This window comes from Mercenaria mercenaria, chromosome 3 (genome assembly GCF_021730395.1).
Source record: "Mercenaria mercenaria strain notata chromosome 3, MADL_Memer_1, whole genome shotgun sequence".
In the NCBI taxonomy this organism is placed as follows: domain Eukaryota; kingdom Metazoa; phylum Mollusca; class Bivalvia; order Venerida; family Veneridae; genus Mercenaria; species Mercenaria mercenaria.
The window spans coordinates 85218444-85236704 of NC_069363.1; the positions used below are offsets into that span (position 1 = coordinate 85218444).

General features: G+C 37.8%; 1 protein-coding gene across 1 annotated transcript in view; it reads left to right on the top strand.

Annotated features, from left to right (window-relative positions):
• LOC123524195 (homeobox-like protein HDP1) overlaps positions 1-18261 on the top strand; it is a 35031-nt gene continuing 16770 nt past the window's right edge. Inside the window, exons 1-7 of the mRNA XM_053539108.1 lie at positions 1-95; positions 7498-7726; positions 8421-8548; positions 10060-10228; positions 13510-13665; positions 14173-14322; positions 18092-18179. Coding sequence (XP_053395083.1) covers positions 7528-7726; positions 8421-8548; positions 10060-10228; positions 13510-13665; positions 14173-14322; positions 18092-18179 — 890 coding nt within the window. The 5' untranslated portion in view covers positions 1-95; positions 7498-7527. The remainder of the gene's footprint in view (positions 96-7497; positions 7727-8420; positions 8549-10059; positions 10229-13509; positions 13666-14172; positions 14323-18091; positions 18180-18261) is intronic.

Here is an 18261-nt window from a genome sequence, read left to right on the forward strand (position 1 = left end):
GTGCCAGTCCAAGTGTAACAGAAGGGGGTTACAAATGGACTCACAGGGACTGTGAAGGAATAAATGACAAAAGAAAAGTTTGTGTGTTTTGGAAGGTAAACTGTTTTTGTGGCATATTGTATCTTACTTGTTTCTTTTTTGAGAACATTTAATTTAAGATTGTCCTTGATCCATCTTTTACTTCTACTTTTTAGCTAACCTGAGCAATGCTCAAATGAGTTATTGTGATCGCTCGATGTCCGTCTGTCTGTCTGTCTGTCTGTCAACATTTAGCTTTGGCTGTCTTGTTTCTTGGATTCATAGATTTGTTCTGATTTGAAAAATGTTTAGCCATTTTGATGCTAAATGTATCCACTAGAAGACTTTATGCCCAACAATTTTTTAACTGGTCCATTTCATACCATTCCAGTTGTATTTCATTCATATTGAAAGTGAAAGTTATGCAGATTTTGAAATAATTTAGCCACTACAATAACACCTAACAAAACAAAGGGAAGATTTGAAGTTTTGTATAATAGGCTCACAGTAATAGTTTTATTTCTTCTAACAGTGCACCAAAATATATATGAATTCAGTAAAAACAGTCAACATGGTAGCATAATCCTTTTTCAATGCTTTTCTTTATTTCACTGAGTTTATTTTCTAAATTAGTGTTAAAAGAATCAATATATTCATAAACTGAATTGAATTAAAATGTAGAAAATAAAACAAGCTGAATTTTGTAATAGAATTAAAGGGAAGTAATATAGATAAATGAAGTTATCTCTTGACCCTTACCCTGCTGAATTTCTATAATGAACTTGTCCATCTTTCAATTTAGACAGTACCATTAAATGTCAAAAGGGGTGTTTACCAAAAAGATACTGACTGAATTGCAAACAGTGCAGATCATGATCAGACTGCACAAATGGCAGTTGTGTCCAGCATGATAAGGGTTAAAAGTCATTAAGTTATAATTATGTCTCCCCCAGGAGACATATTGTTTTTGCCCTGTCCGTCCGTCCGTCCTTCCGTCCGTCCCTCCGTCCGTACGTCACACTTCATTTCCGAGCAATAACTAGAGAACCATTTGACCTAGAACCTTCAAACTTCATAGGGTTGTAGGGCTGCTGGAGTAGACGACCCCTATTGTTTTTGGGGTCACTCCGTCAAAGGTCAAGGTCACAGGGGCCTGAACATTGAAAACCATTTCCGATCAATAACTAGAGAACCACTTGACCCAGAATGTTGAAACTTCATAGGATGATTGGTCATGAAGAGTAGATGACCCCTATTGATTTTGGGGTCACTCCGTCAAAGGTCAAGGTCACAGGGGCCTGAACATTGAAAACCATTTCCGATCAATATCTAGAGAACCACTTGATTCAGAATGTTGAAACTTCATAGGATGATTGATCATGAAGAGTAGATGACCCCTATTGATTTTGGGGTCACTCCATCAAAGGTCAAGGTCACAGGGGCCTGAACATTGAAAACCATTTCCGATCAATAACTAGAGAACCACATGAACCAGAATGTTGAAACTTCATAGGATGATTGATCATGAAGAGTAGATGACCACTAACGATATTGGGGTCACTCTGTGAAAGGTCAAGGTCACAGGGGCCCGAACATTGAAAACTATTTCCGGTCAGTAACTTGAGAACCACTTGACCCAGAATGATGAAACTTTATAGGATGATTGGTCATGCACAGTAGATGACCCCTAACGATTTTAGGGTCACTCTGTTAAAGGTCAAGGCCACAGGGGCCTGAACATGGAAAACCATTTCCAATCAATAACTTGAGAACCTCTCGACCCAGAATGTTGAAACTTCATAGGATGATTGTTCATGCAGAGTAAATGACCCCTATTGTTTTTGGGGTCACTCCATTAAAGGTCAAGGTCACAGGGGCCTGAACATTGAAAACCATTTCCGATCAATAACTAGAGAACCACTTGATTCAGAATGTTGAAACTTCATAGGATGATTGATCATGAAGAGTAGATGACCCCTATTGATTTTGGGGTCACTCCATCAAAGGTCAAGGTCACAGGGGCCTGAACATTGAAAACCATTTCCGATCAATAACTAGAGAACCACATGAACCAGAATGTTGAAACTTCATAGGATGATTGATCATGAAGAGTAGATGACCACTAACGATATTGGGGTCACTCTGTGAAAGGTCAAGGTCACAGGGGCCCGAACATTGAAAACTATTTCCGGTCAGTAACTTGAGAACCACTTGACCCAGAATGATGAAACTTTATAGGATGATTGGTCATGCACAGTAGATGACCCCTAACGATTTAAGGGTCACTCTGTTAAAGGTCAAGGCCACAGGGGCCTGAACATGGAAAACCATTTCCAATCAATAACTTGAGAACCTCTCGACCCAGAATGTTGAAACTTCATAGGATGATTGTTCATGCAGAGTAAATGACCCCAATTGTTTTTGGGGTCACTCCATTAAAGGTCAAGGTCACAGGGGCCTGAACATTGAAAACCAGTTCCGATCAATAACTTGAGAACCACTTGACCCAGAATGTTGAAACTTCATAGGATGATTGAACATGCAGAGTAGATGACCCCTATTGATTTTGGGGTCAGTCTATTAAAGGTCAAGGTCACAGTGGCCTGTTCATGTAAAATCATTTTTTGGAAATAACTTGAGAACCACTTGACCTACAATGTTGAAACTTAATAGGATGATTGGACATGCAATGTAGATGACCCCTATTTATTTTGAGGTCACTTGATGAAAGGTCAAGGTCATAGGAGCCTGAACAGTGACTTTAGAACCACTAGGCCAAGAGTGTCGAAATTTAGCGTGATGACTGGACATGCCAAGTAGATGATCCCTATTGCAGCCAACCATCAGTGTCTCTTCGACTTTCGCTCCTGACCCCTATTGACTTCTTGCCTATAGGACTTTGCATTGGGGGAGACATGCGCTTTTTTACAAAAGCATTTTCTAGTTTAAAAGGGAAGTTCTGTGAAACACAAATCTATTTTAAGGGACATCCGTAGCCAAATGGTTTAGGTTCCTGACTTCAGATCACTTGTAGGGGACCTCTGTGGTCAAGTAGTTAAGGTCCCTGACTTGAGTTGACTTGCTCCTCATTGATGTGGGTTTGAGCCTTACTGGGGGTGTAGAATTCTTCATGTGAGGAAGCCATCCTGCTGGCTTACAGAAGGTCGGTGGTTCTACCTAGTCCTAGGTGCCCATCTGTGATGGAATAACGCCGGAAAGGGCACCTAGTTGGGATCTGGATCTACCATGAAAAGCTGGAATGTCGCCGTATGACTTATAACTGTGTCGGTGCATTGTTAAACCCAACAAAAACAAACAAAAGGGTCACCTGGAGATGAGCAAAATGTTGAGTTACTCCTGGTTTTGGGTACTCCGTTTATTGACCAAAACATCAATGTAGGCTGATTAACATGGCAAATATACAAGTTTACATGTCCTTTGTGTACACATTATCTTTATAAGAGACAGTGATTCATGATAGATACACAGTGACATTTCCATAAAGCTCATTATGAACATTATTTCATAATCGTTGTTGTAATTCTACGAATTGATGGTAAGAAAAAATTATTTGATATACTTAATTGCAAACAGTTTTTGATTAAAGAAGTTTTTTAAATAAATAACATTGTCTTTTGCAACTTTCATTTTGAAATGGTGCTAAAGTTTGAAGACACTTTCTAACTTGAATGTTTTTTTGTTGTTTTTTATGCCCCCGAAGTTCGTTCGTCACTACGTCAACTTTTTGTATGAAGGCACTTTACTCGCGAACCACTGCACCCAGAACCTTCAAACTTCACATGCTGATTATAAAAATAAGTACTTATTGAGTACATGACCCCTACTGACTTTGGGGTCACAGGGTCAAAGGTCACCAGGTCAGAGGTCAAGGCACTGCGGGGGGCATTTGTCACCATTAATGACAGCTCTTGTTTTAATTAACATAGCAAAATATTATTTTGTTGATGTTATAAGTTTTTTACCAGGTTCTTTCATCAAGATACAAACAAAAAACATTGTCTTTAACCTTTTAGCTGAGTCAGTATAATTATCAGATCAAATGAGTAAATTTTTTACTATAACTTGATTCTTATAATTTGAATAAGATGTGCTGGCAATTTACTCTGACTGTTGAAGGTATAAACATATTTCTCCAAACAAATCCTGCGAACTTGACCCTTTACCAACATGGCTTCTGAAGAAATGTCTCGATGAGCTCTTGCCGCTGATAACAAACATCATAAATACATCAATGGAATTAGGTTATGTACCAAAAGAGTTTAAAAGTGCTAGGATAAGACCCCTGCTTAAGAAACCAGGTCTTGAACCAAACATTCTCAAAAACTACAGGCCTGTATCTAACCTCCCTTTCATTTCAAAAATCTTAGAAAAGGTAGTAGATGCGCGTCTTGAGCGGCACTTGAGTGAAAATGAGCTACATGAGGGACTGCAGTCTGCTTACAGAAAGTTTCATTCAACTGAGTCGGCTTTGATAAAGGTACAGAATGACATCCTCACATCTCTCGATCAAAATTCTGTAACAGTCCTCGTGCTACTCGATCTTTCTGCGGCTTTCGACACGATTGATCACCAAACACTGTTACACCGGCTCGAACATCATTTTGGAGTCACACACAAAGCACTTGCATGGATGTCATCATATCTTAGTGACCGCTATCAAACTGTATGCGTTGATGGTGAGTTGTCGACGCCTACGTTGATGAAATACAGTGTGCCCCAGGGATCAGTGCTTGGTCCAAAGAACTATATCATGTACACTAAACCCGTGGGTGCCATATGCAGACGTCATGGACTTCTTCATCATTTCTACGCTGATGACTCTCAATTATACCTATCTTTTAAGCCGATAGAGGCTGTGGCCAGAAGTGAAGCTTTGCGCCGCATTGAGAGCTGTCTGACTGAAATTGTCTCGTGGATGAATTCCAACATGCTGAAGCTCAATGCTGACAAAACTGAGGTAATGCTATTGACATCAAAGCGTAACTCCAAGTACATTGATGACGTTTCTGTGAAGGTCGGTGATTCTGTGATAAAATCCACGAAATGTGTTAGGAATCTTGGAGCAGTATTTGACAGCGGTATGGATATGGAACAACAAGTCAACTCGGTGTGCCGGGCTGGATATGCACAACTTCGCAGAATAGGTCACATCAGACGGTATCTTACCAGTGATGCCACAAAAACCCTTATAAACAGCCTGGTTACTTCACGGTTAGACTACTGTAATGCCTTGTTAAGTGGTATACCAAACAGCACACTTAACAAGTTGCAACATGTCCAGAACACTGCAGCTCGCGTAATCACTAAGACGCCCCGTCGCAATCATATAACACCGGTTCTGAAGGAGCTTCACTGGTTGCCAGTGAAATACAGGGTGCAGTACAAGGTTCTGACCCACACCTTTAAGGCGTTACACAATCAGTCCCCTGCCTATATTAGGGATATGCTAGAAGTGTATAAACCGGTCAGGACCCTAAGATCGCAAGACACGCTGTCACTGGTTATGCCAAAATCTAATACCATGATGTATGGCAATCGCAGCTTTTCGTGCACTGCTCCAAAGCTTTGGAACTCTCTTCCTGTCAAAATCAGGGAAGCTGACACGCTAGCTGCTTTCAAAAGCCTGCTCAAAACCCACTTCTTTGTACAATATTTTGTTAACTGACCGATACATTTATTTTTTTTTATCTTGTTTTTTTTTTTAAATTATACTTGTTTTCATTCATGATTTTTGTTAATGTGGAATGCATTATCTTTGTATACGTATTTGTTTGTATTTTTGCAATTTATTCTGTAAAGCACTTTTGAACGTGTACAAGTGCATGAAAAGAGTGCTATATAAATGTGGTATAATAATAATAATAAACATATTTAACACCACCATTCGAAGAATAGGGGTGCTATTCTTCTCACCCTGGAGTTGGTGTTGGCATGTCTTTTCTTGGTTAAAGTTTTTCAGCAACCTTTGTATTTAGCTCACCTGAGCCAAAGGCTCATGGTGAGCTTTTGTGATTGCTCAGTGTCGGTCATGCGTAAAAAATGTCAGTTGTCCATCAACAATTTCTAAATAAATCTTCTTGAAAACCATTGGGCAGAATTACACCAAACTTCATAGGAATTAATGGTCCTTGGGTGATCCCTTTTCAAAATTGTTCAAAGAATTGAATTCCATGCAGAACTTTGGTTGCCATGGCAGCCAAAAGGAAAACTTTAAGTCTTCTTTTCCGAAAGCACGAGGCCTAGAGCCTTGATATTTGGCGTGTGACGTCATCTAATTGTCCTCTTTGAAAATTTTTCAAATTATGCCTCTGGGGTGAAAAGAGGGGTCCAAAGTTTTACATAGACTTATATAGAAAAAAACTTTAAAAACTTCTTGTCTAAAACCACAAGACCTAGGCCTTTGATATTTGGTATGTTGCATTGCCTTGTGGTCCTCTACCAAAATTGTTCAGTTGTTCAGATTATTACCCTGGGTTGAAAAGAGGCCCTGCCTCTTGTGTGGGTGGGGGTCGGAGGGGGGCGCTTTTGATATTTGGTATGTTGCTTTGCCAAGTGTTCCTCTACCAAAATTGTTCAAATTATGCCCATGGGATGAAAAGAGGCCCTGCCCTTGGGATCTCAGGTTTAACATAGAACAGTGTAATTTCACATAAACATTGTCTAGCATACAAACAAAGTATGTGTAGGGGCTGGGCCAATTATAGGCATGTTCACCAGGTTGTTTTATACTAAGGTTATTTTCGTGTTGAATTTTTTCGAAAGCTTCGTTTGTAGACATATCTTTGGTACTTTTAAAGCTGATGACTTGAAATTAAAAATATGTGTTTATAATCATCGTCTGCATGTGTGGTTACACTCCCCATAACTCTAATTGTTTTTTTGATATGATTATGCACCTTTCATGCTTAAAGTTTTTTTTAGCAATCTTTGCTTTCTGGAAATAACTTTAGTACAATATAATTTGAAACTTAAAATGTATCTTTATCATCATCATCTGCTGTAGTAATAGATAAAATAAATAAATAAAATAAAATAAAAATAAATAAAAAATAAATTGAAATATTATTTGAGTATAGTGAAGTCTTTTAAATACTTAATGTGCATATAGTTTCTTGGACAAATTTTTCTGATGTAATTTAACTCCATCGAAAAAAGGAATGTCAATACCCCTTCCATACTTGACCTTTAACCCCTCTGAGTAGTAGGGTCTTTTAAGATCTTGGTATATCTTCCTTTTTAAGTAGAGGTCTCTTATTGAGACATAAATTCATTTTACCGACAAATCACTGAATAGTGGAACGCACTGTCTTACAGACAGCTCTTGTTTACACTTGTGAATGCTTTAATTATGCAAATAAGGTTTAAATGCTCTGTGTATATCAGCAGCATCACAGTTCTTACAGCTAGCTGCAAAGACTTACAGTACTTTCGAAAATAGAAATTAAATATTTTTTCCAGCCAATCCGAGAGGAAGATAAAAATGGTCAAATGAAAGGACTAGATGGTGCATTCACAGCCGTCAATCAGACTAGGACACCAATTGATGTGAGCTTGGCTGAAGATTTAACATACGGTTGTAGTTCGGGCTTGCTGTGTAATATAAGCTATGTGTTCTCCATCAAGGCCAGAAATAGTAATGGTACATCAGAAGATAACTCCACATTGCTTATATCAGCTGCCACTAAAGGTAAGATTTAGTTTCTGTTGTAATTGAGTGAATGAGAAGGTGTAAAAGAAATTAGGTTTTTATATAATCTAAGAGATATAGATAATATTAATGCTACTTACAGGTTTGGAGATTATAGAAAAGGGTTTCGAGACTAGAATCAGAATGTAGCCTTGCAGTTGGTCAGATTTTGTAAGTTTTGATACTGGGTTTTAGAGTGCAGCCTTGCAGTGTTAGATTTATAAGTTTTGATTCTGGTTTTAGAGTGCAGCCTAGCAGTTGGTCAGATTAATAAGTTTTGATACTGGTTTTAGAGTGCAGCCTTGCAGTTGATCGGATTTATAAGTTTTATGACTAGTTTCAGAGTGCAGCCTTGCATTTGGCCAGATTTATAAGTTTTGATACTAATTTCTATTCACAGAAATGTTATGATTTTCCTGTAGACTCCCATTATGAAAAATTGCATGAGGTCCAAATTTTTTTAATCAGCCTAGTAAAAACTCAAGCACACAACCCTATCCTTTTTATTGATTTTGCTGAATTTTCTATGTATGTTCTGAAGTTTTGAAAAATCAGAGTTAAATCAAATTCTACATTGTAGAGAAAATTTCAGTCCAAACATGCAGAACTACCATAACAGTACACTGCAGTAGCAAGGGCACCTTTTCTAATCCTAAACTTGTTTCATGTTTGTCATTTCTGCTTTTTTTTTCAGGAATAGTCCAGCCACAGTTAATAGTTGAGGCTGCCAACATCTCAAATGTTTCTGTGAGTTGGACAGAAGTAGAAAAGGCCACTGGTTATATGGTAGCCTGGTGTAGAAACAAAAATGGAGAATGTGAGGTGAGTCTTTATTATGGCTTCCACATGTAATGGATAAGACATATTTTTTTAGTGCTGTCGGTTCGTCTGTATGTCAAAAAGTTGTCCAGGCAACCCCTCCAACACCCCTAGGTGGATTTGCACTAAATTGTACAAGAGTGATCAGTGCCAAGCCTACATATGCATATTGTCTGCATTTTTGGTTTCAGCAATTTGTGCCTTTCATTTATCAAACTTTATGATGATTTGGCCACTTCTCTTAAATTTTTGGGTGGATTTCCACCTAACTTTACAGGAGTGATCAGTGCCAAGCCTACATATGCATATTGTCCGCATTTTCGGTTTCAGCGATTTGTGCCGTTCATTTATCAAACTTTATGATGATTAGGCCACTTCTCTTAAATTTTTGGGTGGATTTCCACCTAACTTTACAGGAATGATCAGTGCCAAGTCTTAATATGCACCTTATTGGCTTGTTCAGGTTCATTGATTTTTAGTGGACTTAACGGCCCTTTATTTGTCAAATCTTGTGATATTTTGGCAACTTCTCTTACACCATTGGGCAGAATTCCACCAAACTGTACAGAAGTTATCAGTGCCAAGCCTAGTTATGCATTATATCAACAGCATGTTTGGGTTCAGGGATTTTCAGCAGAGTTATAGCCCCTGATTTTTCATATTTTACAGTGTTTACATTACTTGCTGTATACCATTAGGCTGAATTTCACAGAACTGCATGAATGCTTAGCGTGAAGTGTAGTTGTGCTAACCAGAATCGTTTCCTAATTAAATGATTTTCAGCAGAGTCATGCCCTTTGATTTATCCAATTCTTCGATATCTGTGCTACTTATTCTCCATTACCACTGGTTGAAATTCCACCAAACTTCGCAGTATATCCTATTGCCAAGTCTTATTGTGTATGGCTTTTGACTTTTATAGTTCAGTGATTTTCCCTGGAGTTATGGCCCTTAATTTGTAACATTTTTCAATTTCTGCATTGTAAGTAGAGGGAAACTTATATTTTTTTTGAAAAATTATCTCTAGTTTATTGGATTTTGTTTGTTGAATTACGGCAAGTTAACATTAAAATATAATTCATATTAGTCACACTGTAAGTGATATCGCTTTGCCTGTCTTTTTGTGCGTATTGTATTAATTTCTAATTTTTCATGTAAAATGGAATCAGTGTTGTAGCAAGACTTCATTATAGTGTATTTCTCAACTAAACGAGAATTTCCTAACATTATGTTGTAAATAATAAAATGAAATGGAACTTTATGTTGTGTGCATATAGTGAAATATGCAGAAAATAACCTAGACCTGGTACAGAAACTTTGTAGCGTGGCTGAAATCCACTCTGCCTTTTGAAAAGGTTTTGTACCAAGTCTAGGTTATTTTCTGCATATTTCACTATATGCTGTTGCCTGATACTGAATATTTATTTATCTTTTATTCAAATGTTCAAAGTGATATGGGGAACAAAAACCAGTCTCAAATTTTGTTAAGAATATCAATATTGTTGTTCTTACAGAATAGAAACATCGTTAAATGGCAAAGATTCTCTTCGGCCACAAGAAAAGCTGTTATACAAATTAATCCAGAAAACTCACCACAAGACTTTCTGTATGGTGTAAGTGTGTTGACAGAGCAAGGCAGCAGTGGTTTAGAATGGCAAGATTGTGTCTACCTTAAAAATGCTTGTAAGTGTTTATTTTGCATTGCCTTTCTTGTTCACTGATCTCAACAATAATATATCCATTGTCTTTCTTGTTAACTGACCTCAGCAGTTATATATCCATGTCCTTTCTTGTTCACTGACCTCAACAATAATATATCCATTGCCTTTCCTGTTCACTGACCTCAACAATAATATATTCATTGCCTTTCTTGTTCACTGACCGCAACAGTAATATATCCATAGCCTTTCTTGTTCACTGACCTCAACAATAATTTATCCATTGCCTTTCTTGTTCACTGACCGCAACAGTAATATATCCATAGCCTTTCTTGTTCACTGACCTCAACAATAATTTATCCATTGCCTTTCTTGTTCACTGACCTCAACAATAATATATCCGTTGCCTTTCTTGTTCACTGACCTCAACAATAATATATAAATAGCCTTTCTTGTTCACTGGCCTCAACAATAATATATCCATTGCCTTTATTGTTCACTGACCTCAACAATAATATATCCTTTATTGTTCACTGACCTCAACAATAATATATCTGTTGCCTTTCTTGTTCACTGATCTCAACAATAATATATCCATTGCCTTTCTTGTTCACTGACCTCAACAGTAATGTATCCATTGCCTTTCTTGTTCACTGAACTCGAGAATAAATTCATTGTCTATTATATTCACAGACCCCCATATTAGTATGTTCATAGCATTTCTTGTGCGAAGAGCCCAACAGTAGTACAAACACTGCCTTTGACAGACCCCAATGATAATATATCCGTTGCCTTTTGTGTTCACTGACCCTAACAATAATAATATATGGAGTGCCTTTTTAGCTCCACTATTCGGGGAATAGGGGGCTATTCTACTCGCCCCGGCGTCGGTGTCGGCGTTGGCGTCAGTGTGACCTTTCTTTGTTAAAGTTTTTTGGCAACCTTTGTTTTTCTGTCATATCTTTGTCCATTATACCCAAGGTCAGGGTCACCAAGGTGTTATACTTAGGTTATTTTTAAGGTTAAAGTTTTTCGTCAACCTTTGTTTTTCTGTCATATCTTTGTTACTGTTGCTTATATCTTACTGTAACTTAACATAAACATTGTCCAGCATACAAACAAAGTATATACAGGGGCTGGGCCCATTATACCCAAGGTCAAGGTCACGAAGTTTTTATACTTAGGTTATTTTTAAGGTTAAAGTTTTTCGGCAACCTTTGTTTTTATGCCCCCAGCATTTACTGATGCGGGAGGCATATAGTGATTGTCCTGTCCGTCCGTCCATACGAGGTTAACCAAATGGGACTGTTTCGTCTAGCATCAATACCCCTGACTAGAATAACTTGATACTAATGCAGATGTAACCTGTGACCATTCCTGATCTTCAGACATCACCTGACCTCAGTTTCACCTTGACCTTGACCACATTTTGGACTTAGGTTGCTTTATATGGGCCATCACTTGGTTAACCAAATGGGACCGTTTCGTCTAGCATCAATACCACTTACAAGAATGAATTGATACTAATACAGATGTAAACTGTGACCATTCCTCATCTTCAAACATCACCTGACCTCAGTTTGACCTTGATCTTGACCTCGTTTTGGACTTACGTGCAAAATCTATTGACAAGGATGCCACTCACAGTGGGCATCAAGCGTTTATTGAACGCAGCTCCTTGTTTTGTCATATCTCTGTTACTATTGCTTATATCTTTCTGTAGGTTCACATAAACATTGTCCAGCATACAAACAAAGTATGTGCAGGGGCTGGGCCCATTATACCCAAGGTCAAGGTCATAAAGTTGTTATACTTGGAATTATTTTCATGTTAAATTTTTTCGGAAGCTTTGTTTATAGACATATCTTTGGTACTTTAAAAGATAATGACTTGAAATTAAAAATATTTCTTTATAGTCATCATCTGCATGTGTGGTTACAAACCCCATACTGGCTAGCAATCTACAACCGGACACTTCAGGAATATTTTTCACGATAACTCGGGGAAATATATATATTTTGTTGTTGAAATTTCATGTGAACAAAGCTAGATTCTCCTCGCAACTAAAGAGCTAATTTGTTTACTTCTAAATTTAGGTCAAGTACTTTCTTCGAGGCCCGAATGAAGGGCCACAGTATCACGTTGTTTTAAGGTCTAACAGTACCATGTTTCTGGACAGCAAGTTGTTACTTTATTGTTCAAAATTAAAATAACTTTATTTTTAACCAAGGGAAAGTAGTCTTACAGTGTCTGATTCCTAGAATTGTACGAATTACCTCTCTTGAATCTATAAATTTGATCATTTATCTCCCGACCAAATCTTTAAAAAATTCGCTTTTCGAATTGGATATTTTAATATGAAAATGTGTTTTAGGGTTATTAAAATTATGCATTAAATTATCAATGCTGTATTTCTCCGGTTCAAGTGTTTACTAAAAGTCTTATCTGCTTACCTCAAATTTGCATGGGGCCTTTAGATTTATTGACGGGACCTCACGGAAATACTGCGCATGTGCATTGCGCCACTTCCGACTTCCCCCAACATGTAAACATGTTTCGTGAGTGCAGAAGAAATGAAATGTAGCATTTCTTGTAAAATACTTAAATTTAACTGTTGTAACTTTGCTATGTTGTTGAAAATCAAGCGTCCATTTGATCGTAAACAGATTAACAAGGTTAAAGACTGAAATTAAGTGGTTACGGGGCTGTCCGGATTGGTGGTCGTCCGGATTTGGCGGTCGCTAGCCAGTAACTCTAATTGTATTTTTGACAGAATTATGCCCCTTATGTACTTAAAGTTTTTTTTCAATCTTCGCTTTCCGGATATAACTTTAATGCAATATAAGATAAAGACTTGAAACTTAAAATGTTTCTTTATCATCATCATCTGCATGTGTGGTAACAATCCCAATAACTCTGATTTGTATTTTTGACCAAATTATGCCCCTTTCATACTTAAATTTTTTAACTTTGGTACTATGTAAGATAATGACTTGAAACTCAAAATATATCCTTACCATCATCATCTGCATGTGTGGTAACATTCACAATAACTCTGATTTGTGTTCTTGACAGAATTATGCCCCTTGGTGTATCTTCCTTTTAAAGAAGAGGTCTCTTATTGAGACATATATTCATTTTACTGTCAAATCGCCGTGCGTGCTGTCTTATGGACAGCTCTTGTTTGGTTGTCTGCCCTAACAGTAATAAATCAGTTGTCTTTCTTGTTTATTGACTCCAACAATATTATATTCATTGCCTTTCTTGTTCACTAGTCCCCACGATTATGCTGATTCTTGTTTTCAGACCCAAAGAGGGAGCCTCAGAATGTGGTTGTGTCAACAGGACCGGATGATAACACGCTAGTAGTCACGTGGGATAAACTGACATGTAAATCAGATGAGCCATACATTGCCATGTACAATGTACAATATAACAAACTGCATGATGGAAACCAGCAATGTAAGACTGCAAACTTATATTTTCTGTTTTCTGTTCTTATAAATTTCCTTTAAGGGACCAGGAAATACCTTCCTGTTGAGTTTAAGCTACTGACTAAAACTATTTGGCCATTACAGTGCTGGGACTATTTGGCCAAGAAGTGAAGATCATTGACTTCCATTTACTTGTCCTTAACCAAGGTGGGTTCAAAAACTTGCTTGGTAGAATTTTTCATGTGAGGAAGCAGGCTCGCAGGAAGTTGTTGCTTTTACCTAGATGCCTATTCATGCCTGAATGCACCAGGTCCTGCTTTCTTCCCCTGCCACCAAAAGCTGTAAAATAACCATATGACAAAAGTTGTGTTGATTTGACTATAAACCCAACAATAACAAAAAGCATTACATTGTTGGTTCTTGCATCACTAAAATCAGATTCTTCATTATGAACTAAAAAATGATTGCATGTAAACGTTTTCAGATTTGAGCTAGAATCAGTAAGTTTAACAGTAGTGGTTGTTTTTCACTTCAGCCCAAAATGTCTCAGCATCAGGTGAAGCAAGGATTGTTTTGAATAACTTGGAGGAAAAACAAACTTACATTGTAACAGTGAGAGGAGTTACAAAAGATGGACATTATGGACCAAAGAGTCAATCACAGAAAGGGATACCAGTAGATAAAAGTATGTTGTCAATGTATATTGCTCTTTCGTCGTGCGTCCGTCAACATTTTCTAAAACAATCTTCTTGAAAACCACTGGGCAGAATTACACCAAACTTCACAGGATTGATCCTTGGTTGGCCCTCTTTCAAAATTATTCAAAGAATTGAATTCCATGCAGAACTCTGGTTGCCATGGCAACCAAAAGGAAAAACTTATAAAATCCTCTTGTCCAAAACCACAAGGTGTAGAGCCTTGATATTCAGCATGTGACATCATCTAATGGTCCTCTCTGAAGGTTGTTCAAATTATGCCCCTGGGGTGAAAAGAGACCCTGCCCTTGGGGTCACAAGTTTTACATAGACATATAGGAAAAGCCACAAGACCTAGGCCTTTGATATTTGGTATGTAGCATTGCCTTGTGGCCCTCTACCAAAATTGTTCAAATTATAACCATGGCCCCTGGGGTGAAAAGAGACCCTGCTCTGGGGGTCTCAAGTTTTACATAGACTTATATGTAGGTAAATACTTTAAAAAAATTCTGCCTGAAACTGCATGGCACCGGCTTTTGATATTTGGTATGTTGCCTTGCCAAGTGTTCCTCTACCAAAATTGTTCAAATTATGCTCCTAGGGTGAAAAGAGGTCCTGCCCTGGGATTCCCAAATTTAACATAGACATATCTATAGGGGAAAAATCTTCTTGTCTGAAAGTTCAAGGTCCTTCCGTCCGTAACAAAATCGTGTTTGGTCCATATCTCCTAAACCCCTTGAAGGATTTTCATGAAACTTGGGTCAAATGATCACCTCATCAAGACGATGTGCAGAACCCGTGAGTCAGCCTTGTCGGTTCAAGGTCAAGGTCACAACTCGAGGTCAAAGGTTTGAGCCTGCCATTTTGTGTCCGCTCTATATCTGATAAACCCCTTGAAGGAATTTATAAAACTTGGGTCAAATGATCACCTCGTCAAGACGATGTGCAGAACCCATGAGTCAGCCATGCCGGCTCAAGGTCAAGGTCACAACTAAGGGGCAAAGGTTTTGAGCCTTCCATTTTGTGTCCGCTCTATATCTTCTAAACTCCTTGAAGGATTTTCATGAAACTTGGGTCAAATGATCACCTCATCAAGACGATGTGCAGAACCCATGGGTCAGCCATGTCGGCTCAAGGTCAAGGTCACAACTGAAGGTCAAAGGTTTGAGCCTTCCATTTCGTGTCCACTCTATATCTCCTAAACCCCTTGAAGGAATTTTATAAAACTTGGGTAAAATGATTACCTCATCAAAACAATGTGCAGAAATTATGAGTCAACCATGCCAGCTCAAGGTCAAGGTCACAACTAAGGATCGAAGGTTTGAGCCTTCCATTTTGTGTCCACTCTGTATCTCCTAAACCTCTTGAAGAATTTTCATCAAACTTGGGTCAAATGATCATCTCATCAAGAACTCATGAGTCAGCCATGTCAACTCAAGGTCAAGGTCACAACTGAAGGTCAAAGGTTTCAGCTCTGTATCTCCTAAACCCCTTGAAGGATTTTCATGAAACTTGGGTCAAATGATCACCTCAAGACGTTGTGCAGAATTCATGTCAGCCATGTAAGTTCAAGGTCAAGGTCACAGCTAAAATCAAAGGTTTACCATTTCACTATCCATAGCAGTGGCGGAGAATTTAGCTGTCTTTCAGACTGCCTTGTTTAGATAAGAGAATGAAGAACTTTGGCTGTGATTTAAGTATGTAGAGAATGCCCAATACTATTGAGTCAGTCCCAAATGAAGACTGCATAACCATGAATTTATTTTCATGAGATGATGTTTCTGCAGAAAATTGGATAGATTTTTGTTTTGGGAGGAAGTCAAAATATTTTGCATCAGGTCTGTTGTTTCTGATTTGGGGCAATACCCAAAACTTCTACATTACTTTTTCTATTAGGAATTTATGCTCCCCACTGTTTAAGATCCAGAAGGCATATAATGTCTGAATTGTCTGTCAATAAATCCATCCCTCAGTCAGTCTGTCACTCATTCTTGTGTTTTGGATTCCTCCTCGTCGTCACTCAGTGCAAAATGGATATCATGCTTAAAAGATTATTGACTTTGCACTAAGTGAGAGGCAATCATCTAAAAGAAAGTTAGTATGCATCATCAGTGTGAAGATGACATGGGTATGTTCACACATATTCTCTGGAGTTATTGCCCTTGTTTGGACTTTGTACATTTTAAATTACATTTGCATTGTGTACTCAAGTACTCCTACATTTACTCTCCAGTTCAAATGAAACTTGGTAATCATCTTGTACATATTGTCTGGAATTACATGTCCAATTTATTTTTGCTGACGCTGGACTATCCAAGTTATGGAGGATATCTATCACTCGTTTGGCGTCGCGTCTGTCCCGTCTCTACTTTAGTTAAATTTTTTTTTACACTTTCTCTTTTTTCTCCTTATCTCTGTAATTACCCAATGGATTTGTTTTAAACTCTAAAATAGGTATTCCTCATCATCACCCACATCATTTGGCACAAGGGCCATAACTCTAACACCAATTTTTTATGAATTATCCCCCCTTTTTGCTTAGAATTTCAGGTTGAAGTTTTGATGCACTTTCACTCTATCTTATTATTCCAAAATGGATTTGATTCAAACTGAAAGTAGTTGTTCCACATTATTTCCCACATCATATGACGCAATGCCCATATTTCTGGTACCAATCCCTTTTACTTAGAATTTCAGGTTAAAGTTTTGATGCACTTTCACTATATCTCAGTTATTACTAAATGGATTTGATTCATACTTCAAATAGTTGTTTAACATCATTACTCACATCATATGACACAAGAGTTATAACTCTTGCACCAATATTTCATGAATTATCCTCCTTTTTACATAGAATTTCAGGTTAAAGTTTTGATAGACTTTCACTCTATCTCAGTTATTACTAAATGGATTTGATTCAAACTTAAAATAGTTGTTCCACATTACCACCCACATCATATGACACATGGTGCATGACTCTGTCACCATTTTCCATGATTTATGCCCCCTTTTAGTTAGAATTTAAGGTTAATTTTGATGCATTTTCAGGGCTCATGGCCGAGTGGTTATCTTGACTTCAAAACCATTTGCCTCATGTGTGGGTTCAAACTCATTAATTTGAGGTAGATTCTTCACGTGAGGAACATCCAGCTGCTTACGAAGGTCGGTGGTCTACCAAGGTGCCCTCGATAACTTCACTGAGGGGCACCTGGGGTCTTTCCTCCATTAAAGCTGGAAAGTCCCCATATGACGTAAAATTGTGTCGGTGCGACGTTAAACTCAACAAAATAAATAAAAAAATAAAATGCATTTTCACTATATCTCAGTTTTTAGGAAATGGATTTGATTTGAACTTTAGTAGATTGTTCCACATCATCACCCACATCATATGGCACAAGGTGCGTAACTCTTGCAGTTGCACCAATATTTTATGAATTATACCCCTTTTTGCTTAGATTTATACCTGTATAGTGTTTTGATACATTTTATCTTTACCTCTCTTATTAATTAGTATTTTTAACACAGACTCAAGCTATTGTGCAATATCTTCATCCACCATTGGAGTCATTAAACACTCCAGTGACAGCTCCTGTTTCCTCAGATGTGCCCAGTTTCACTATCCAGCATCGAAATAGCCAAGTGCACTGTCTCCTGTGACAGCTCTTGTTTAGATATGCTCTTTTTTAGGGGACTTAGTAAATGTTATATTCAATGGGCATGTCTGATACAGTTTTGACATCTTTCTCGTTTTTTTTTCAGGTTTAAAGCCAGGCGCAATTGTGGGAATTTCCATCAGTGTGCTTTTAGTTGTTATACTGGCTGCAGTTGGATGTTTCTGTGTGTTAAGGTAGTGTACTGTTGTATGAATTACCTTTTCAGAAAGGGCATACATTGACATTATAGCAGAATTGGGTACCATAGTGTTAATT